Genomic DNA, 23,533 nt, shown 5'->3' with positions numbered 1-23,533 from the left:
ATAAACCTTGGCTTGTGGCTTTATCTACAGTATATCTGCCATCAAAACCCTGAAATGTTCCATCTTATCACCAAATTGATAGAAAACCCTTAAGACCGGTTTCCTCTGAATTTAAAAAAAATAAAAATAAAAAATCCAAAAAACTGATGTGTATCTCCAATTAATGTAGGGGAGTTTTTCTGGCAAAGCATTCCAATATCTGAACTTAAACTTGAAGCACTAGAAAGTAAAATATAAAGGTGTCTTCTTGGTAATAATTTGAAGCTAAAGAATTGAAAAAAAAAATCTTTGCTGCTAAAAATATCTATGCTTTTATTATATTTTATATTACCTGTCATTTCAAATTCATAAAGAATAAATTAATAAAAACTATAACAGTGAAAGTAATTTGGGCATGGCATAAATTGATCTTACTTAGCTGTTTGCGAGCATGCTGACTATTGCATAGGTTCTTATCTTAAATATCATAAAATCTTAAACACTTCCTTCCCGCCGACATATACAGGGGCGCTGCGGGACACATAAACAACACACATCTGACTAAAATACAAAATAAAATAACTCCCTCTCTATAATGCACAACTGAAGCAAAAATGTAACTTTCCATGAATTAACCAAGCATAAAGCACCATGTAATAAGCGCTATATTTTTTACAAAACAACAAAAAAAGGTAACATTCCTACTTGTGGATCATTTTAGTTAGCAGTTTTAAACTATAAATAGTCTGGCTAAACGGCTGTCGGTAGTTCAGTTCAAAGTGACAGACAAGCAAACCAAGTGCGAGGAGGAGAGCAGAGTCAGGAAAGGGGAAGAGGAAATGGCTTGCCCCCAGGTTTGGCTGCCAGAGAGGGACTGAAGTAAAGCGTCTCATCTCCCAGAGAAAGCCGCAGCTCCTCTTGCAGCAAAAAAGTAAATACATTAGGAAAGATAACCACATAATTGGCCTAATATTTATTTAGTTATAAAACGAATGCTGAATAAGATGTCTGTGTTATAATGTGCCAGCGCAGCTTTTTTTCAGTTCAGATAATGTATCAAAAGGGAGAGTCAGAAATGGAAGTTAGACTGAGAAGTTGTTTAGTTTGAACAACACCGGTACTGTATTTACTGTAGAAATATTGCATGAATCACTAGTATAGGGAATTGGGGAACATGCTGTAGGAGCGTTATATCTGAGGCGCGTTATAACCGAGAGCCTTATAGCGAGGGAGCACTGTACTTCCACCACAATGACATTACCGTTCCAATTACAGTGTGCCACAGTTACAGTGCAGCTAAACTGTAATTACAGTAAAACCAATTTAATGCCCATTTGCTGTGGTTGGAATGAAACTCACTTTAATATGTGGAAAATACCAGTGTGGTGGTAATAATGGTGATCTATTGTAGTTGGCAGATTGTTAACAACTGCAAAATAGCAAAGAACCTACAGATCTTTGTGGAGCTGATAAACAACGTATTGTACCTAAAGCTGACATTATAGGTGCTTACACAGTGGCAAAAGTAATTGATAATGGTGAGCAAGCTGAACAACCATGTTTCAAACTAATACAGTTATAGCACATTAGACTAGTTCATATCTCTTTGGCTTCTGAATCTAAAAACATGATCATAAAGTACTGTTAATGCTATTTAAGCGTGAGATATTACATTTCAATTTTTCTATCTTAGTAACTTAAATATACAGTAAATAAATTTATGATCTTTTCCATTGTTATTTATTGAAAAATACACTAATAAACAGATGAAGGAATAGAAAAAAAAACTTGTGTTCCTCATCTGCCGGCTTGGGGGATTCATAGGGAGTGGACGGTGTCTCTGGCTCCTCCTGGACTCAGCTGAGGAGGGGGTGACACACCTGGGGACAGGCGAGGTGGACGCAGTGTGGGGGCTCAGGCTGAGGGTCAGCTCGCTCCGCCCCCTTGGCACTGTGCGGCTCCTTTCCTTCTCGTACTCCTCCGCTGCTAACCTTTCCACATTCTTGTACCTGAAAAGGGAAGCCGCATTTCCTCAGCGTGGTGAACTGAAACTCACACAGAAAGAAATTCCACTTTGCCAGCCAATGTCCTAAAGGAAATCTACAGATCTTCCCTTCACGCTATCCTACTACACACAAATCACCAAACTGTTTGATAATCACTGTCCGATGCTGCTGCATGTCTGCTGTCTACAGCCACTGTGCAATCAATAACCCCACTCCCCCTCCCCCTCCCCATCCCCCCACTGCCTGACCCTTCCAGTAGAAATCTATCTGCAGCAATGCATGGGTTCTGAACCTCTGGAGTAAAGCATCCTGGCACCTTTCCAAGATGCACTCCCAATTGTGTAATTCCCCCCTTTCTGGTCTTCAGTTTCTTTGGGAACCACCACTCACTCCAAGCAGTCTTCAATTAGATTGAAAGAGAATTCCGTCTTGGAAATAATGCATTGATTGATACACCTAAGCCCTGTCAGGTACATTTGACCTGCACTATACTGCACACCTGAGACTAACTCTGTTCTCCCATTCTCCTGTCTAGAACGGAAACTTTTCTTTTTATCCACATTCTTAAAAAAATGGTCTCTGCCTCCAAAGGCTTTCTCTGATATCCAATCATCTCAGCCTTTACGTCACATATAGTTTATTCATCAAAGTCTGTTTAGAAGAACAAAGATACATCTGTTTTACATTTAGGCAGACAGAGCTCCTTAACTGTTTATTAAGCCCTGCTACCAATCACATACCCTGCGTTTGTACTTCACAGATTAAACCCAAAATAACTTGAAATATGAATTTCTTCCAGATGTTTTTTTGTCCGCATTGCTTATTTTGTCCCATAATAATAATTGCAATTGTAAGGAAATCAAGAATCAGGCTTCTTTTCTACAACCCAATTAAAATCCCTTCAAAAAGGAGGGCTTTAAAATTTGTATTTAATTTAATTTAATTTAATTTAATTTAATTTAATTTAATTTAATTTAACACACAAGCACACCTCTATAGATATACAGATACTGATATAATTTACAAAACTAGGGGTTTGCTTATCTGGTTCTTATCCAAAGGAAATTACACACCTTACACTATTCTTTCAAAACATGATATACAGGGCATGACACCTATATTTTGCTCTGTATGTCTTAAAGTTCTGGTGGCCTGCATTGTACAGATGCTGTCTATTTTGCTACAGTTTAGTGGCTGCAGTTAACAATGCATTAATGCATTAAAGCTATGGGAACATACGTTTCATGAATTTTAAGCTATAAATCTTCATAATGCTGACTGTTTTGCATTTAGCAATTTAATTTTGCACAAGACGTTGACATTTACAGTATGGGTGTTGGTGTTGTTATTTGAATTTAGTGAAGAGCACTGCAGACTTGTGAATAATGTGCAAGTATTTTCAATATTGCAACTTGCAGCTTTTTTGCTTTCTATTCTGATCCTTCTTTGGGCACTGCCTTGATGTCTAGTTCCAAACCATCAGCATTTTAATGCTGCCCAGCTGTCCTGCTCAAATTGCTTTTATTAGTACCCTCCTTTACTCTCTGATGTCTCAAACACAAACAGCAGATGAGAGCTGAATTCTAACCTGTACACTTAATTCCATTAATTCCACAAGTAGCGACTGAATATTGTGTTGAATCATGTGGTAGTTTGAGATGTTGAATTATGTACAGCAAACACAGGTAAATTTGCATGCAAGTACAAAGGAACCAGGAGTCCAGGATGAGACCATCACTGGTCTCTACGGATGAAAGGTAATGCACAGCAGGCAAGTTGATGTCCCTGTTGTGCCACTTCACTTAATCTCCATCCATAGACAAAGCTCAAACCCTAAATAGTTCACAACATATATTCGACTAAAATATGGGGTTCCTGTCCAGTTTTATACAATATCGCTAGACTTGGCAGGCCCCAGTTTATTTATATCAATAATAGCTGAGCCCAACAGTTTATTGCATGGCACTACAGTGCAAAGAATGTGAGCTAGCTATGGGAATGCAAATACTATTGAAAAGTTATTGTCTCTCTCTGTGTGTGGTTTTAGCTTGTGTTCAATTTCAAGCAAATATGTTTTTAAAACCTGTCGTCTCCTTCACATATGTGATACATGTCTGCTCTGATGTAAAACAGAAGGAAGAGATTTTTCCCTCTTCAGTGGAGTCAGGAACATGAAAGTATTTTACTAAATGGACAATGAAATTGGTTTGGAATTGCACAGCAGCAATGTCACTGTTTGTAAACACTTCAAACATTTCTACTGTTTAGATCCTACATGAGCCATTACATCCTGTGCATTAGGATATGGAGGTCAGGAAGTCCACATAGTGGCCCTAACCTGCAGGACGGTGTGTTTCTGCAAAGCCCTGATATAATCTTTAGAAAAACAACAAAAATATTGTTTTCATGGAGGCTAATATTGGAGACTCATATTTATATCCTGCATTTGCAAACCACCCTCAAAGTTCTATAGATGTCTTTGTTTTACATTGCTGTGCTCAGACTGGACCTGTTGCCATTTGATAACAGGGTTAGCCACATGATTATTCAAGGACGTCAACCAGGTGATGTGCCACATTTACCATACCATAGAGCCATATAGCTGCTGTGCCTTAGGAGTTTGCTGACAGGTGGTCATAACGATTTCTCCGAGCTTGAAAAAGACATGATTGTGGGTGTCTTGACTTGTCGTGCCATTTGTATTACAGACTGCTATTGCTACCAGGAAATCAATGATTAATTTAAAGCTGATGGGTTTATGTGCGGCCACAAGTGACTGGAGACGGCTGGGATTTGAACTGCCTCCACGGATATGCACAAAAAACCATAGTGCTGAATACAGGCAGTGAGCAAACTGTATCAGCCAGAACAGTGTGCATTGGTTTTAAGAGTAACCCTGGTTATTACTAGATTAAAAACGTTTTTTTTTTTTTTTTTTAATTTAGTCATTGCCAATTATTTTTATTATTTCTCCCAATTTGGAATGGCCAATTATTTTTAGGCTCAGCTCACCACTACCACCCCTGCGCTGAGTCAGGAGGGCGAAGATGAACAGATGCTGTCCTCCAAAGCGTGTGCCATCAGCCGACTGCTTTTTTTCACACTGCGGACACTGCCTGGACTCGAACTCGCGATGTCCAGACTACAGGGCACATCCTGCCACTCCACACAGAGCGCCTTTACTGGATGCACCACTCGGGAGCCCCAAAATGGTTACTTTTTAAAAAACATTTGGAGACAGTTTAACAGGATTTCACACCTTTATTATTTTACTGAACCTGTGTCAGATTAAATCCAACCATTATCTCCTTACCCTTTTATCACAAAGTCTCAAATTCTGAATGGTTTATTGGGCAGAGGAAACCTGAACTGTAAGACCTCTTGATGCCATACTGAGCTGCTTATTACTTGCACTCCACTGTAAACCAATGAACCCTTTACTGTTTAGAATCAAATCACTGCAATACGAAGTGTGTGGGTGTGTAGTGTGCACACGCATGCTTTTTAAATTGTGAATAGAAAACATAACATTCCTCAGCCAGGAGAATGCTTTGGCACCTCATGCTTCTAACCTGAAAACATTTATACAGTTATCAGTATAACTTTAGGTCAGGTTTCATACAATATGTTTGACCACCCACGATGGTAAGGGTCTATATTAAACTGTGTTATTAAGGGATTTACAATTTTCTTTTGCAAATTATTAACAGCTGATCATCTGTTAACAGGAATAGTGTAGGCATTATAGTGGAATAGTTACAGAAGATCAAATACAAATGCTATAAAGCATGATAATATATATTTTATATACATAAATCAATACCACTAAATACTTTTTTTTCTCAGTGTGATTTGTGTTTTTTAGTATGGGCTATACTCCTATAAGTCCTTCTAATGTGATAGGTCCCTCTTCTAGCCTTTCAAATCCTGTATTTAACCAGGCTGTATCAGCTGAGAAGAGGTTATCATTTACATTGATGACCTGGTTACCAGGGAGGGGAGGGAATGGAAAATCAAAGAGAAACTGTTAGTTAAGACTGAATAACTAGTCTATAAATGCACTGTTCTTTTTCTTACTTAATCAATGTTTGCTGAATCAGCTGCAGACCCATAATAAAAGTATCATTCCACGAACCACCAGCCAATTGCAGGAACCATCTCATGCATAGCGGTCTTCAAGGACAAGCCTGAGTTTATAACTCCTTGCTCGCATTGATGCTTGCGTCCTTGATCCGTACACATGTTCTCATTGATTCTGTGTCTCGTTTAGCGCATAAATGAGAGGAGTTTGTAGTATTTGACAGTGCTGCTAGCTCCATGCCACCTCTGTTAAAGAGATAATGTGTCTCATTTGGTCTTGTCTATTTGGGTATTATAGTCAAGGGCAGTCTCACCCAGACCATTATAGACATTAAGCCATTGTCTTTACTGACTTGTGGGTAGCATATGTATACATAAGATACATGACAATGCCACCCCCTCCCCAATAACGTTGTAATTGAACCCACAGCTGACCAACAATTATGTGTCTTTATACATGTTGCAGGACTACTTTAAGAATAATATTATAAGTAATGTTTCTAAAGAAAACATTTTAAAAGCCAACCATTCAGAGCAGAACGGAGACGGGACAGACAGCAAGTATAAAAACTACAGAAATATTAAAATAAGGAATATAATTGGAGTATATATGCATTTACTAAAACAAATATAAAATAATATATATTGGTTATGTATGGGGAAACACTGTAAAGGCTTTGTCCCTTGTTAGTTATGTGTTCTCTCAGTTATAAAATATTTTCTTGTTACCCTCCTTGTATACTCCTCTATTAATACAAATGAAAAACTGCCATAATATATTACAAATTAATACCAAAAATATAAACACAAACCTCTCTTCTCTGGCATGTTTTTGCTCCTCTCTTTTGTCCATATAGTCCCGACTAAAACAAAAAGAGAAATGATTTAAAAAATAAATAAATATATACAGTCAAAACAATTTGGGCAGTTAAAATAAATGAGAAAAACCACAAAGAAAGTGATTTCTATCATTTCGAATTGTTCTATTGAAAGATATAAATTAAAATAAACAACAAATAATTACATACAATGCATAAAATGAAAAATAACATGCAAAATAACATAAGAAAAACAAATTTCATACTTTGACAAAAGTATTTGGGCACCCTTAACATTAGCATTTTGTGTGCCCACCCTTTGCTTCCTTTACAGCTTGCAGTGTTTTATTGTATTTTGAAACCAGTTCCTGGCATCTTTCCGAATATATTTTTGCCTATTTTTCAACAGATACAGCTTTGAGTTCTGCAATCGACTTTGGTTTCCTTTTTGCAACAGCAGCCTTCAAGTCAATCCATAACATCTCGATGGGATTCAAATCTGTGGACTGTGATGGTCAATCCATAACTGTAATATTTCTTTTTTTCAGAAATTCCTTTGTAGACTTTGCAGAATGCTTAGGGTCATTATCCTACTGGAATATGAACTTCCGTCCAATAAGCCTTCTAGCACTGCGTAACAAATGAGAGTGCAACATTTCTTGATATTTTGCAGCATTCATTGATCCTTCTACAATAAAAACGTCACCAATGCCTGTGGAAGAAAAACAGGCCCATACCATCACACAACCTCCACCATGTTTAACACTTGGCATGATGAACTTTTCTTTATATTCTTCTCCTCTCTTCCTCCAAACATATTGTTGCTTTCTTGGTGAAAAAAAGTTATATTTTGAATTTGTCTGACCATAAAATTTAGTTGAAGAAATCATCAGGCTTCTTCAAGTATTCAATGTAAAACTACAATCACTTTATTTTGTGTATTGTTTTTAACAAAGGTTTGCATCTTGGTTTTCGCCCATGGACATTCATCTTGTTAAGGTATCATTGAATTGTTCGATAGTGAATTTCTTGACCATCTTCTCTCAATTCTTGTGTCAAATCTTTTACCGTAATCCGAGGATTTTGCCAGGCTGCTCAAACGATTCTTTTTCCAGATTTTGTAGAAATCTTTCTTGGTCTTCCACACCTGGAGCTAGTTGCAGTAGTTCTTGTTCTCCTATGTTTGTCAATAATGTATTATTGTAGTGGTGCATGGAGTGCGGGTTATGTAGCACAGGTGATGTAAAATGTATATTTGTATTTAGGCACGGGGAAATGCACAACCGCTTCACATGCAGATTAAAATGGGTATTTGTACGGGGGCACAGGAATTGCACAATTAGTCCAAGTTCAGACTGTGCCGAGATTCAATTGAATGATTGATTAGCAATTGAGTCTCGGCACAGCTGTATAAAATAATGAATGTTTCAAGCACACAGGGTTGGGTGTACAATGAGGCGGTATGGGAGAGAGAGAGGAGAGAAGAGAGAATTAATAACAATTGCTACTCATGCTGGAGGACCAGCACGATACTTTTTTGTTTGCGTCGTCCACTGTTCGATCGAGTGTTTGTTTTGTTTTGTTTGTTCAGCGTGTTTCTGTTTTGTTAAATCTTTTTATTTATAATAAACTAGCGCAAGCAGCGCATTCACATTCACTAAACAGACTGTGTCCATTCAGTTCCTGGTCTGACGTAACCAGCAAAGCCATCCTGTTCACAAGCCCACACATTGCTTTTTGGTAAACCGAGTTTCTGCTGTTTTTCTGGTAGTTTCCCCTTTTTCGTTTAGTTGCATCACTGCCGTTTTAACACTAATTTCCAATTGATTTTTCAGCACTTGATGATTATGTATATTTATTCTATGATTATCATCAGGTGTTGGTTTTCAATCATGATAACTGTCAATAATTAGCAACGAATGGGTTCCATACAAAATATGTTGATTGCCCAAATACTTGGGCAAAGTATGAAATTCGTTTTTGCATCTTATTTTTCATTTTATGCATGTTATGTAATAATGTGTTGTTTTAATATAAAGCCGAATCTCATCAGAAATGATAAAAATCACATATATATGTGCACTGCCAAGAAATTAATTACAGGTATGATATACCAACTCAATATTACTATGATACTGTAACTCTACATAGCACTTTTACAATCTATTCTATATTTTTTACTGAGATTTGACTCTGATTTTAATGTGCTTTATTATGCATTAGCATAAATCTCTGCTACTTAACATGCTTGCCAGATCTATTCCAATGTTTATTAGTGCTTGCATTTATAGACCTACAGTATATGTTTCTTGCTCTTCTTGGTTTTCTGGAACTAAGTCAATGTAGGTAGGTTTTAACAATACATCTCAGACAAGACATACCAAGCCATCTGCTAATATAGCTAACAATGTATCTTTGCTGAAACTTTACTGAAATGGCTTCAAGATATCAGGAGAAGGCCTCTTTTTGTTGCTACAGTATCTAAAGGTTGGGGGCTGGGGGGACTAAAACTAGGTCATTGTGATTCAACAATTAAATAAGAATATGTATTCAACCAATGGCAATAAGTGACAGCTGTTTTCATTTCAGCAGGTATTATTCAAGAGCCTCGGGTAATAACATCAACAAATCTAGATTTAATAAAATTGAACTGGATAGGATCCCCCAAACACGGTGGCTATGTAGAATAACCAGTATTGTGTGGCTGTTCTACAAACAAGTGACACCTCCTGTCACCTTCTCAAACCTTCTGGACAATTATTCAAATTATCCAAACTAATTGAGACCGATACTAGTTTGCATAATCGATTTGTATGGATAATCGAACAGGTATTAATAACAATTACTGTACCTTTAATAATGTATAGAATAAAGTTAACATACACAAGTCCCTACTGATGATATAGAATAGCAACCTATTCTATCACATTAAGCATACACAATGACAAAGCTTTACAAATCATTAAATTAATGCAATTCAGTAACACCTACAGTTAAGGTAATGAAATACTGTAATTAAACATACCATATACCAAACTTTGAAAACCAAAGAATACAATTCAGTACAACTTTGACACATTACAAAACTTTAGGAATCATTCAGCTTCAAAAATGTAGTAAAATGTTTCTACACTTTGATACTTGCTGTTAAGGCATTGTAATAACACGCAATTGAAATGAATAAAATAAAAGTTCTTAGCTGCTCAATAAACAGACAGGATCTCCAGCCCTTATTGACAAAATAGAAGAAAAATCAATAACGAGATGACTGTTATAATCTGCTTAACTGTAACAATTTAAAGCACACAATGCTCCATCTAAGGTTTTGGTGGTCTGAATAATTCTGTAACTTTCGTTTGCCTCAGTCTGCTAGTCCTTTTTTGGCAGCTAAATCTCATAGCCATTTTAACAGCAGAAGCTGTGTGTGTAATACACCAAACATAATTCATCACGTGATTACAGGTGTGTTCGGTTGATTAGACAGTACGGTTGATTAAAGATCAGATAACTGTCTCTCAACTGTAAATTATTTTCTGATGCTTGTGTTACATCTATCCACAGTCACAACCTCCTCTTCAAAGTTGTTTTGCTTTTCTTTTTGGTTAATTCAAAATGTATGTACTCTGTGTCCTTTATCAATGATGTAAGCTCCAGGGGTGCCTCAGTAACCTACTTGAATTTGTTCCTCTCTTCCCGCTCTATCCGCAGTAGCCTCTCCTCTCTCTCCTGTCGCCTTCTCTCTCGCTCAGCCGCTAGGGACTCCTGGTGCTGTCGGTAAGAGGATGTGAGCAGCCCGCCCAGCACCGGTCTGTGAATCAATCAAAAGGTAGGAAATCAGTTCCAATGTATACTGTGGTAATGAATGGCTAAAAGTTTGATTTCAAAACATTTAGTTGACTTCAGTTTTTTTGCCTTTGGCATCAGAATAGCATAAGCCAATCACAATCTAAATTGGACAGTGAACCTGCAAAAGAAAGATTGTGAGGCTATTGTGATATTTACATTTTTCATATTCCTGGATGTAGATTAGAATGTGGCAGTTTGCAAGATAGGCCTGGAGTGATTGTTTTACTAAGGAGTAAAGAGAGAAACCTGAATAGCCTGAAATGTCTATTCTCTTTGAATTGTTGCTTGGAGTTGACAAGTTATATTATTTGCCTAGAGTTTAGCAGATGAAAATGAACACATGAGTTTTAGCTAAATGCTTTCCCGATACTCTGAATACCACTTTCACATTTTGTGAAGGGCTAGACAACACCAGCCAAAGCCCTAGTAAGATTGTGTAGATTTTTACTACATGCCACTCGGTACAAAAAGATTGCAGATACCTATGTTGTATTATTAGGCTTTATAGACTGTAAACTCAAATGTGATTTTTACAGACCATCAAATGGGGCCAAATGAGTCCACTGAGGATTACAGGGGAGGTATATCTAGGCTAGGTTTTAAAGGGAATTCTTGATTAACTGCAGGTGTAAACAATACCTGCAACAGTACAGCACAAGCTATTTCGTGCTTGTTGGATGCTTGCTAAAGGTTCACTTCACATATGTTCTTCATTAGGAGCCTTCCTAAAAACCTGGCTTGGATCGCCAAGCCTCCAGTAAAGAAAAAAATATGTTTCCACACATGGACCATTGAAAAATGTTAATGGTTTTAATATTTTAAACTGTCTCTCCAACTGTATTTTTAATTTGTTTTTCTTGAGACTTCTACAGTTTCTAAAGTTTGGGGGCGGGGGACCCTAAAACTAGGTCATTGGGATTCAACAAATATAAAAGGATATGTATTTAATCAATGGCAATAAGTGCCATCTGTTACCAGTTCAGTAGGTATTATTCATCATTATTTTCCATTGTCTCTCCAATTGTATTTTAATATGCTTTTGTTGAGGCTTTCTTCTGAATGCAGAAGTTCAGTGAACTATACCAAAAGTCTCTGGTTTAATTCAAATTAAGGATGTGTGCTGTTTAGAATACCATGGGGCTTTAATGGTTATCACATTAGGTACAGTGTAACTGTAAAGAAACCTTAAAACAGAAAGAATGTAGGATATTATTCCATATAATTAGTCAATCAATTATACTTTATAGTTTTAAATACTGCATTAATTGTAAGGGGTGTCATATGATTAGGAGCTCACTAGTTAGAACTGGATAGAATAAAACATGGCATGTACTTTCATTGATGGCTTTAACTACTGTAATATATGGCCAATGTTTCTGGTCCCCTTTCCTGTCATACCATCCTATCGAGGAGGTAGTGTAGTGCTGTCATACTACAGTGAATACTGCTACTTAGAAAACAGTTCACACCAATTCTGCAAATTGTGTTTACTAAACCATCTGCACATGAATGCTGCATCTGCAAACCTGTCTGTTTTGGAGTCCGGGGAGGGTGACACAGACGTTCCATAGCGGGAGGTGGGTGTAGTGGGGGCACTCAGTGTGGAGTAGGATTTGCTGCTGGTGTAAGGGCTGCTGCTGCTGCCATAGCTGTTGTATCTGTGAGGTGCCAAGGAGCAAGCAAGAACAGAGAGCGAGAGAGAGAGAGAGAGAGAGAGAGAGGGTGAAGAAATAATGGTCAGTCTTCAAGCCAGCATGCTGCACACAACATAGGGCGATAGAGCATCCACAACACAACACACAAAAAAAACACACTGACAACATCATAGCCATTTGAACACTGTATCAAGCTTCAGGGAGTGACAACAAGCAAGGGTAAATATTTGGCTTTTTTCTCTTTTTTAAAGGAGGCTATAATAAGAGGTGTGCATAAAGCATGAAGCATTTTTGTGGTATCCTTATTTATAAAATATTTGCCACACTGGAGAATAATACATTTAGGATTGCAAAATGCTGTGAAAAAGGAGCATGGATGTTATTTACTGAAATTGTGGAAACTAAAACAATAAACCCCAATGTTTGCCTTTGCTGTCCCCTATAATTTTACTAAAAGCAAATGCTGAGGCATGCAATGCTTTCAGACCCTAAGCTGTGAAAGTCAACAGCATACCAAAGAAAGCAACACCAGCATAATGGGAATGGAAAGGTTCAGCGTAACGCACTGAAGCCACCAAAGGGCAATTATGATGAAGATATAAATGGATGGGTTATATTTTGATATTTCCAGGCAGAGCGAGCAAGCTATGTTCCATGAATGCTACAGACATTGGGGATGTCCATCCTCCTTCTAGTATGAAGACAATGAGTAATGCTGGTCCATACATACATTGCTCCAAACGGGAAATGATATGCCTAACATCTGGACATGGTGTTCAGAAAACAATTTTAAACTGTATTTCTACCCGTCACACACTATGCAAATGATTTAACACCCACAAAAAAAACCTCTCAATCTAAGTTATTTATCGTTACAACTATTAGGGTTGATACAGTATTTCTCTTGTTATATTCATGTATTCTATAATGGTAATCATCCATCTCTTGTGTGTCTCACTCCTGCAGACTTGAATGTTACACTTTAATCTTCCGACTGTATGTGCAAATCATTTTTATTCTGTATTGCAGGTTAATACACATTTACCACAGGCTTATTATCAAAGGCACTGACGTAAAAGGATACATCTCTATTACTATATCTGTGAGAAGCAACTCCTACTGTGAGGGAACATACAGCAAACAATGAAAGCCCTGTGAATATACAGTAGTTATACTGAGGCAGTTGCCCAGCTGTCACCAAGGCTTACGCAGGTGCCTTAATATTTTTAGTTCTGGAACAAGAGCTGCCAAGTTCTTATTCCAAGAATTCTAAAGGAAGGTTGCCATTTAATCATGCACATATTTTTTTTTTTTACCATTGAGCTTGATTTAAATTGAATGTGTCCAACATCCTAAACACCATACACTGCACAAAGATCACAGCTTTAATCTACAGAACTTGTAGATTCTTCTTCTTTTGCTACAGTAATTTACATACAGAAAAGATGAACATACCCCTTTAATGAAAATGCTTGTCTGGAACACTGCATGTATATTAAAGCATTTATGTTGAAAGCGTTGAAAGCCTCTATGTACCAATGTTACAGACTGTATATTGAATTGAGTTTCGCTCAAGCTTGTTGCCTTTTATTACTGTATATTTATTTTTGTTTTGACCTAAAGCACTATGAGGATTAAAGGATTAGCAACAGTCAAGAACAGGCTAAAGCATAGGGCACTGCTTTGTAAGACCAAACCATATCTGGCCTGTGGATAGAAACAGGTCAAAAGCCTACATCGCTGCATGTTGTTCCTCTAGGAACATAACATTTATAGGACCACATTTCACAGGTCAACCTACCTGCCAGAGGAGTACCTGGATGAATAGGGATCATTGGAATCGGAATATTTGCTTGAGCAGGTAGCATCTGCTTGACTGTGAAGTAGAGACAGAGAGTAGGAAAACACACCAGAGGAAAGGAATGAGAAAGATAATAGGTCTTTGGAAACACCAAGCTTAAAAATGGAATTGACCTCCATGATACAGTGAAAAATAATAACCTATAAAATGAAATTATACATATCCAAAATGATATCAGTTGTTCATCTAGAAATATTTTAGAGGGGTCTTTTAGAATACAAGAGTTATGGCTCTCTTTCCCTACTCAGGAAATGAAAAGGCACAGATCACTGGCATTGCAAAAAACAAAACTGTTCCCTTCTAAATCAACAAGGAAATCTAGAGTTTTGTTTGCTGGGAATGAGGATGTGCGGTTGATGTAGAATTTCTAAGATGGGTCTCTGAGGTTTTCAACCAAAGCATACAGGCTTCAATAGACTTTACATTTTAAAGCAATGCAAACCGCAAGTTAACAACAAAACAATGCAGTGTTAATGTGATGTCTGACAAGGCATACAAGAAACTTATGACATGCATTGTTAGTGAGCTAATTCAACAAACATATGAGGATGCAGTGAAATAACCTTCCAAGCTTGCCTCTTTTAAAAAGCTGAACTAAAAGTTAAAAACACATACTATAGTATTACTTCAGAATCTAAATTCTGTCACAGTTTGCTATAAATCTAGTAAAGACCAAAGGCAATTTAGTCAGTCTGATTTCTTGCCATGAGTGTGGCTTTTTTTTTTGCTCAATGACTAAAAGAGATACAAACACAGCTGCTTTTCCCTAATGCTCTGTACTGGGGAACCTTGGTAAAGGCAAGTTATAGCCTGAAAAGCACAAGTTTCTTTTCTAATTTGTTGTATTTTTATTGGCACTTTGAAGGCAGAACCAGCACTTAAACTGTCCTCTGTTTTTCTTTTTACTAGAAAGTTCTGCACAGCCACAATGAAAGGCAGATGAACAATAAACTTCAGGAGGTCACACAAGATTGTAAAATGGAAAATGTAGCTTTCCAGCAGCTGGGATAAAAAGATTACACCCACAGTAATATTTGGCAGCTTTTTTGTGAACCCCAGAATAAAACTAATGCATTCCATTAGAATGGAGTACTACCTCTAGCAAGACCTTGTATATGAATTACAACTAAAAAGCCACTTCCATAACCACATCTACTCAGAAACCAAAGTTAGTTCAACATCTGTGTTAAGTGCAAATCAAGGTGTGGTTATTTGTGCAGAACAAACACCTGTGCCCTTGTCGAAACAGGGCATGATTAAAGGGGTTTTTAGATTTTAGTGGCAGTGGCTAACTCTAGTGTCTACCTGTTGGATCTCATTGCTTCAGCCTCTGTTTCCTTGACTGTAGAGGGAGAAGGTTCATCAAAGTCGTAAGAGAAAAGATGGAAGGGAGAATGAGGGAGGTAGGGCAGTTTCTCCACAGTTGGAGACACAGCCGGGGTGATGTTGGCTGAAGAACCCTGGCAACCAGTTCTGGAAGTGGTGGTGGGCGACCTTCGGTTGGCTAACAATGAGGTGAGCACAGAGGGTGGAGGAGACACATACAGGTGAGAAGAGTTGGGACGGTCGGTAGAGCCTGTTGCCCTGGGTGAGGTGGCTGGAGAGTTCTTTGCTGTAGGGTTGTTGAGAGGCCTGTCTTCTTCAGAAATCGGTATGATGTTGGCTACGTATTTAGGAGAGTAAATGGCATTGGCTTGTTCTACGTTGTCTATCACTGGAGATTGTGAAACCACACTGAAAATGAAGATGAAGTAGGAATGGAAAGGGGATGGAAATAAGTGGGACCAGGACACCAATAGTAAAAATAGAGAAACATAACTTTAAGGTAGATTTACACATGTGAATATTTTTGTCTATTACATAGACCAGAAAAATCCCAAGATAGAATACAATTTGTAAGAGAGATCTTAGAACATTAGTTATTTTACTGAAGTGTCAAACATCTCCAGCCTGATCCATTGAACTAATGCATTATACAGATATAAATTTGTTTTTTGTTTTCTTATTCTGCCATCTTGTTTTGTACAGAACTGGACTCCACAACAGACCCAAACCCATGTTGTATGATGATCTATCATGATCATTGACCAAAAGATACAGGTGACAAAATATAAAACCATGACATTTACGTCAAAGCACTGGACCCTTTGTGCATGTGGGGAGGTTTTTATGACGAACGCTGAAGGGCTCTAACAATCCGTTCTATTTCGAGAAATCCATTTGCTATTTGATTAACTGTGCCTGGAAGTGCTCCAGGCTAAATCTGTAGGTTAGTCAGACTGCTGCATTAAAAGCAGTCCAGGTGCCGTTCTAAAATATAACAAGTCTTGAACTATGTCCTGTTCAGTTTCTGCTGCTGATACACAATAATACATTCCTACACAGTGACCACTGTTTTGCATAACAACAATACTGCTTCTGACACACTTACAAGCTTTTTCCGTCTGTTCACATTTGATAAATGCCAGAGTAAATCTACAAAAGCAAATCACTGTGAGGTGGTGGTAGTTTGCAGGGGGGGGGGGGGGGGGGGTTGCGGGGTTGGTAAATAGCAGGCAGGACCAAATGGAAAACGTTTCTATTAGTTTACATAAAGGAAAAAAACTAGGATACAAAATGGGAGTTTTAGGACCTTACACTTAGCTTATATTAAAAATAACAGGGGAACAAAGCACGAAGAAGGATACAGTACTATTAAGACATATGTGTCCAGACAAATCGGTATACAAGTGGGTATGCACCCTGGATGATACTCTGGCATATTTTAGTAAGAGGAAAGACACAAAGGAAAATGAAGGATGATGGGTAAATGGGTTTGGCAGGTTTAAGGTGTGGAAGGGTCAGGTTGGGCTGCTAGGCTATGCTTGGGTTTTAAGGTATCCTAGTACCTGTGTTTGACCTGTCTAGAGGGCTCTTCCTCACCCTCATCCTCAGTATTGGGCTCTGTGATTGGTTGTTCCTCTTCCTCCTCTTCGTTCTCCTCCTCTCTGTGATTAAAATAGGGCGGGACCAAGAGAGGGGGGGGAGGGAGGGAAGACAGAAACCGTGCAAGACAACATGTAAAGAGAAACCATCTACAAGAAATGTAACAGACATGGAAAACATGACAAAGACACGAATACAGAGCAGAGGGACTGGGGATAATGTGACAGAGAAACAGATCGGAGAGTCTCTTGAATATGATCGAACTATTATTCAAAACAAAACAATAATATTGGACTTACCCAAACTGCTACTTTCCCTATATATGCTGATAGAATGAATGGACTGGGCTTCTTTATTCCATATTTGTTTTAAAAATAATGTTTTAATATATATATATATATATATATATATATATATATATATATATATATATATATATAGTTGACAGTCAAATAGGCAATATAATATAAATGGGCAGGCAGACAGAATTATTGTTTGTTGTTTAGCAGTATTGTGGGTGTCTAAGCACTATATTCTGCTCCAGCAGTGCTACATAAGTTTACCATTATTTTTAAAACCCGTTCAAAAAGTTTGCTACCATGCTGTTAGATAATAACAAGTTACAGTTGATTACTATAGTCATAGCTCTTACAATCTCAAGAAACTACAGCAAATTTCACAAATCACTAAGACAGTTTTGATTGATCTTTAACACTTTATTGTTTATCACTTCCTAAATGCAGATCATAAATCCTAGTTCCCAGTCAAACTGTAAATACAGAAGATTATAAAGATATAATGATAAACTAACAACAAAACAAAACAAAAAAACAATAAAATACAAATTCCCTTTTTTATTAAACTGTATTTGCGACGTTACCTTCTAAATTTATAAATAGGTTACCAGAATGAATTACATATTTGGAATAATAAGCCTGGATGACCTGCCAGGTAATTCCGGTACAGTGGAATGTCGCATATCCAACCGTCACATAACCACCCTGATCAATTAACCACCTTTCTAAATAAATAAATAAATATTAAAAGTAGGCTACAAGAGTAATGGCATTGGCAGCAAATACAGCTTCCACGATGGAAACAGAAAGAAAGCGTTATAGCAATCAGCCTTTTGGTGCGTTCCCCTTTAAGACAGGAGGGCTGTGTGCGTGTGTCAGTCAGCTGCGTGTAGCAGTGACGTTTCAATACACCAGTCGAGAAAGCTTTTATTTTGTGCAATGTGTTTATATAATGGAACACATGCTTGCAGATACTGGCAGCGTGTTGTTTTTAGCTTTTAAATGCATTTCAATGAAACAATGCAAGCTTCATAAACGCAATGCTTACCGGCCGTTTGTTTAAAATAGCCGAATATTCAAACCGAGCTGCTTATCGGCTGAGATATTAAGAAAGCAGAACCTGGGAGGCAGGGACTTCTAGAGTTAAGAAAGAAGCCATCAGTTGCAGGTTGCTGTACATTTACCGTTTGTTTTGTATGTTTTGTTTTTTTTTAAAGCATTGCGTGGAGATGGCTTATAGCAAACCGCATAGCAACACCTTGTATTTGTAGCCTAATTAATCTCATTTATGTTTGCTTACTTTTAAAGCAAAATTTTTAAAGCAGTTTGTGTGTTGTTTTTGTTCACTAACCTATCTATGGATGTGTAAATGCTTTTTCTATAGATATTCACAAATCCGACTTTTTCACATATCCGCCTATACCCCAGACCACAGGGGGTCGGATATGCAACGTTGTACTGTATTGTAATTTCCTATGTTTTCAGTTATATTGTTTAAACCTGTTGTAAAGGCCTCAGGCAATCGCATCCATTAGGGTGTTACCTCAGAATACCCCCTTAATAGATTAGAAAGGGATACTAATAGTCAGGAGTTTGACTGGCTTTGCTGTGTTTGACAGGCACAGACCCCTTTGCAGCACAGATCCCATGCTGACAGTAAATGTGTCTATCAGCATTGTTAGCCTCTGTGCTATTTCTGTGGTGGTGGCTGTCAGGAACTATCAACTGCTCCTGCTTTTCATTATTGACATTAAAGTGCTGTGCTTCAAAGGGGGCACAGTTCCTGTCATGTGTGTGATAGGCATGCTGTATTAAAACAAGCAGACCAGCATTTGACTTGAATGTCTTGAATACATTGACTGAACGATACTTAGAAATATATTACTGTGGTGTTTCCACAGTTTTAGCTAAATAATCTCCAAAGTAGGTCCTAAAATATAATTATTATGGTACAGGCAATGAAACATTTTATTTTCCTGTGCAACTTCGGGCAGTAAGAACATTTCATATTTTTTTAATTCCCTGTAATTTGTCTTAGGTAGTTAAAAAAAAATCCTTTACTGTACCAGAATGTTTAAAAATGTAAACCACCTAGTGTGACTCTCCTTAATGGTTCATTAAAAAAGAACCCTCCAGTTTATTCTCTATTAACACCGCAGCTGGGGTCAGCTCAAGTGAAATGTGCTGAATGAGAGCTGCAAACCCCTGAGGTTGTAGGTTTTCCAGAGTTCCAGAAGCCACTTTTTGGTTCAGTCACTGATCCAAAACTTTTGAATTACGTTATAAAAGCGTTTACATAAAGTAAATACCTCCTCTCTTCATTTTTTTTTTTTGATAATGCAATACAGTAGCAAACTCTTACAGCAGCAAACTCTCACGGATTACACTTCTCAGGGTTTGGCTGTCATATAAAAAGCACAGAGTGATTTCTATTGAAGGTCACATTTTCTGTAATGATTAATGATGAAACTTTGCAGGGAGGTACACTTTAACAAATGTTCAATGTAACCACCCTATTGCTGAATAGCTGCACGCAGACAAAGCCGTAATTATCCACTACTGCAGAGAGTCAGTCAATATTGGGATGGTCTAGAAAACCTCAAGAACTGCGTTTATGCAGTATGTACCCTGTCTAAGGATCGATTTGGTAGCTGCAACTGCTTTAATCTGTGGCATCAACAACACAGTGTTTTCAATCAGCGTGTTCGATAATTCTCCCAAAGCTAAGTATTCAAAAGTGACATTAAAAAAAAAAAAAACACTGGGAAATATATGTTGCTTTCAAAGTGTACATCATTTATAACCATTTCAGTAAAATGATTGTTTCGCAGTAACTAGTGTAATTGTTTGGAACATACAGTAATTATAAGGTTGAAATACTGTCACCAGTAGGTAATTCATTTACCATTACTTTGTACCTACTTACTGGCAATCATATTTGATGATTTACAGTGTTGATAATGTTACATGCTTGTATGTATAGGTTCTAATTATCCCCTGTAGGATACTGCTAGATGATAATGTATTGCTGGACTCTGTAAATTCAAATTTGAAAACGACTTACATGGTAGCACTGAATACTGAGTAGTTACCAAATTAAGATGGAATTACCTAGTAGCTTCACTATTTACATTGTACTTGCCAAAAATGACTCGGTAATTATAATTATGAACCTCATTACTAATTTAGGATTTATTATGGTAAAGTAATAGAATGCATTTTTGCTGAATGAAGCACTTGTCATTACTGCACATCTATACAACAGTAACAGTTTTTTTTTTTTTCAAAATCCACACCTACATTATCCAGGTCTCCCTGAGCAAGTCTTCCAATGTTGAGGATAGACTGGACTTAGAGGCCAAAGTCTTTAAACTCATTTTGCTGAGACAAAAGTAATTGGTTTATTTACTTTTTTTTTTTTTTTTACATTAGTTCAAATTGGTTTATCTACTTTAGAAATCAAGAAAATGGGTGGCCAGCACTGGATACCTTTCGCTTCTAGCTGGCTGGCACAATCCCACCTCTGGTTTGTATTTACAAATGTTGTTTCTATCTGATGGCAATAATGAAAACAGGATATGGTTGACTGAACCCGATTCTCTTGCAATCAGGACCAATCTCTATGAAGCTAAGGAGTGAATGGTGATGGAGACTGAACTACCATCCCTCTGCTGGGTGGTCCTTACAGAGAAGGATGGTGGGGCAGTGTGGGGAAGCTCATGTTGCAACAGCCTGTGTCTGTGCGTACATAAATAAACATAGGACATCAGTCCTTAGTGTTGTCAATCTGGTGACTAGTACAAACAGTGAACATGTAACCTGCTTGGATTAATACATTAATTAGTACTTGGATGCAATATATTAGTAGCTCTGAAGGATCTGTCTCTCTTGTGTTGTGCAGTAAGAGGTGCTTTCTTTTTGGATGCAAAGTTCAATCCTGGTACATGTACAAAAATGTCTACTTCGTGGACATTAAATAACCTACTCCACGCTTTCAAAGCTAAAAAAATTTAGCTTAGCTAAATCCTCCCTACCCAGTCCAATACTCAAAATAACCCTTAAATGTATTAGCAGTATTATGAGGGAACAGTACATTCCTATGAGCCAGATATTCCATTCAGTGGCTCTATTCTGTTAAAATATCTTCAATATTATATTAACCACATGTGGCAGAGCGAGAGCTCTGCCTGTAAATGTTGTGGTGGTGTGTGTTTTGGTGGTTGGACAGCCAGTCTTCCCAAGCGTCCAGGCTTGCCATCAAGCCCCAATTTTGTGCTTGCCTGAACTTGGCCTGCTTGTGGAGTGGCAGACGGTAAAAATGCCATACGCACTCCAGCTCACTGAGCACAAGCAGTCCACAATGGCACCAGTTGCTTTCTATTTTTCTCTCTCGTTGTCTCTTTTTCCTTCCCATTTTCTACACACACACAAAAACCTGATCTTTTTCTTCTTAAAAAAAAAAAAAAAAAACAACTACCTGCAGTACCGTCTCTGGCCTGAGTCTTGGAGACGTTGTTTATCCCACCACTGCCACCATATGTGGCAGGGTAGCGTCGAGACAGAGACTCAGAAGCCAGGTAACTGCAGTACAAAGCGCAAACACACCATTTTAATTAACATAATAACACCAAAGTACAAACAAAAAGGCACAAGGGCCAAAATAAAGGTTTAAACAAAACACAAAACATAGGCTGGGCAGTCGCCTTCACTACTTACAAAAATACAAAAAAACTGTTCAGGCTGGGCATTCACCTTCACTGAACTTTTAAAGACAATATGCAGAAACACAGAAACAACACAGGTTCACTCACCAAACTCCTCTCCTCTAATGGAGCCCTGTGCTCTCACATGTTTGTGGCAGGGACAGGAATTAACCGCATCCCTGCCAACCACCACCACAATATTTACCACAGTACAGCTGGTTGTGCCTATTTTAATAACCACAGCAAGAACAGATCTAGGAGACCAGCAATTAATCAACAGCAGCAGTGGATTTTTCTTTATAAAGTACAATTTTTAATTTGGGATATGCTTTGCAGGTGAGATCATCGGCTGGAACCATTTCCTTGTCATGTAAGAACAATATGAAAAATATTTCTGGTTCATGCATATTTTCCTTGCCAAATCCTATATCTCTGGCAAGTCTAACAGAGGCACTTTAAAGCCTCAGTGGGTTTCAAAGAACCCCCAATCTTGTGCACAGCACTTAATTTTCTTCTATCAAACCAAACACATATGCATCCAGTATTTGATTCATACCATGTTAAACTAGGGTAGGTCTGCATCTTCTGTTCTTTATCTGTAATATGATGCAGTTAAGCAACAACACTGGATATTTTCACTGTAGTGAATTAGGTATGCAATTTATTTAAATATAAATGAGTATCGTCGCCCACTCAGGGACGTCAAAATGTGAGAAATGAGGCATACCATATTTAGGTTCTGGATCAAGTAGAACTCGGATTCCCTTGACAACAATCGACATTCACGCAACATGTCAGAAATATAAAACGATAGTTTATTTAAGAATAAAAAGGGGTGCGCAACAATATTACAGAAAGGAAAGGCTATTGGTTAGAGATATGCATGAATAGTAAACAGTTCATTTATTTCATAATCAAACGATTACAATGACCATAACATTACACCGTGTAACAATTTTTTTTTTGGTTCCTGGGTAGTAAGTGTTATTTCCTAATTGCTTATGCATCAAAAGTAGAGAAAATGGCTATTATTCCCCACAAACTTTGCTTTTGTGACCAGGACAGTGATATTTTGAAATGTACATATTTTCCAAAACATTCCAGATAGATTCAGTGCTGAGTAAACTTGGAGTAACTTCTAGAACTTTCTAGAACTTTCCAGTAATATAAATAGTAGTATAAATACAGGGGCCTTAAGCCCACCAGTTCAGTTTAGTTCCAGCTGCCTAAGTGGATACATATCTGCATTTTTCTGAGATGGCATCAAGAGGCTGCAAGCATGCGGCCGACGCATTTTGCTATGTCTGCGGACAATTTATCAAGACAAGAGCGAAAAAGTACTCTGTGGAAGCATCTGCTAAGAT

General features: G+C 37.7%; 1 protein-coding gene across 1 annotated transcript; it reads right to left on the bottom strand.

Annotated features, from left to right (window-relative positions):
* Positions 1–1,767: 1,767 nt before the first annotated feature.
* On the bottom strand, positions 1,768–22,047 carry LOC131727828 (FH1/FH2 domain-containing protein 3-like; the record flags this gene model as incomplete). Its single annotated transcript, XM_059019142.1, has 8 exons — positions 1,768–1,988; positions 6,878–6,928; positions 10,557–10,691; positions 12,256–12,387; positions 14,186–14,260; positions 15,551–15,979; positions 17,134–17,464; positions 21,944–22,047. Coding segments are annotated over 8 exons (1,478 nt in total), but the record flags the coding sequence as incomplete, so codon positions are not given.
* Between the last annotated feature and the right edge of the window lie 1,486 nt (positions 22,048–23,533).

Source organism: Acipenser ruthenus, unplaced genomic scaffold, assembly GCF_902713425.1.
Source record: "Acipenser ruthenus unplaced genomic scaffold, fAciRut3.2 maternal haplotype, whole genome shotgun sequence".
Classification (NCBI taxonomy): Eukaryota; Metazoa; Chordata; class Actinopteri; order Acipenseriformes; family Acipenseridae; genus Acipenser; species Acipenser ruthenus.
Note: the sequence above shows the minus strand (reverse complement) of the source record. Positions and strands in the feature narration are given on the sequence as shown.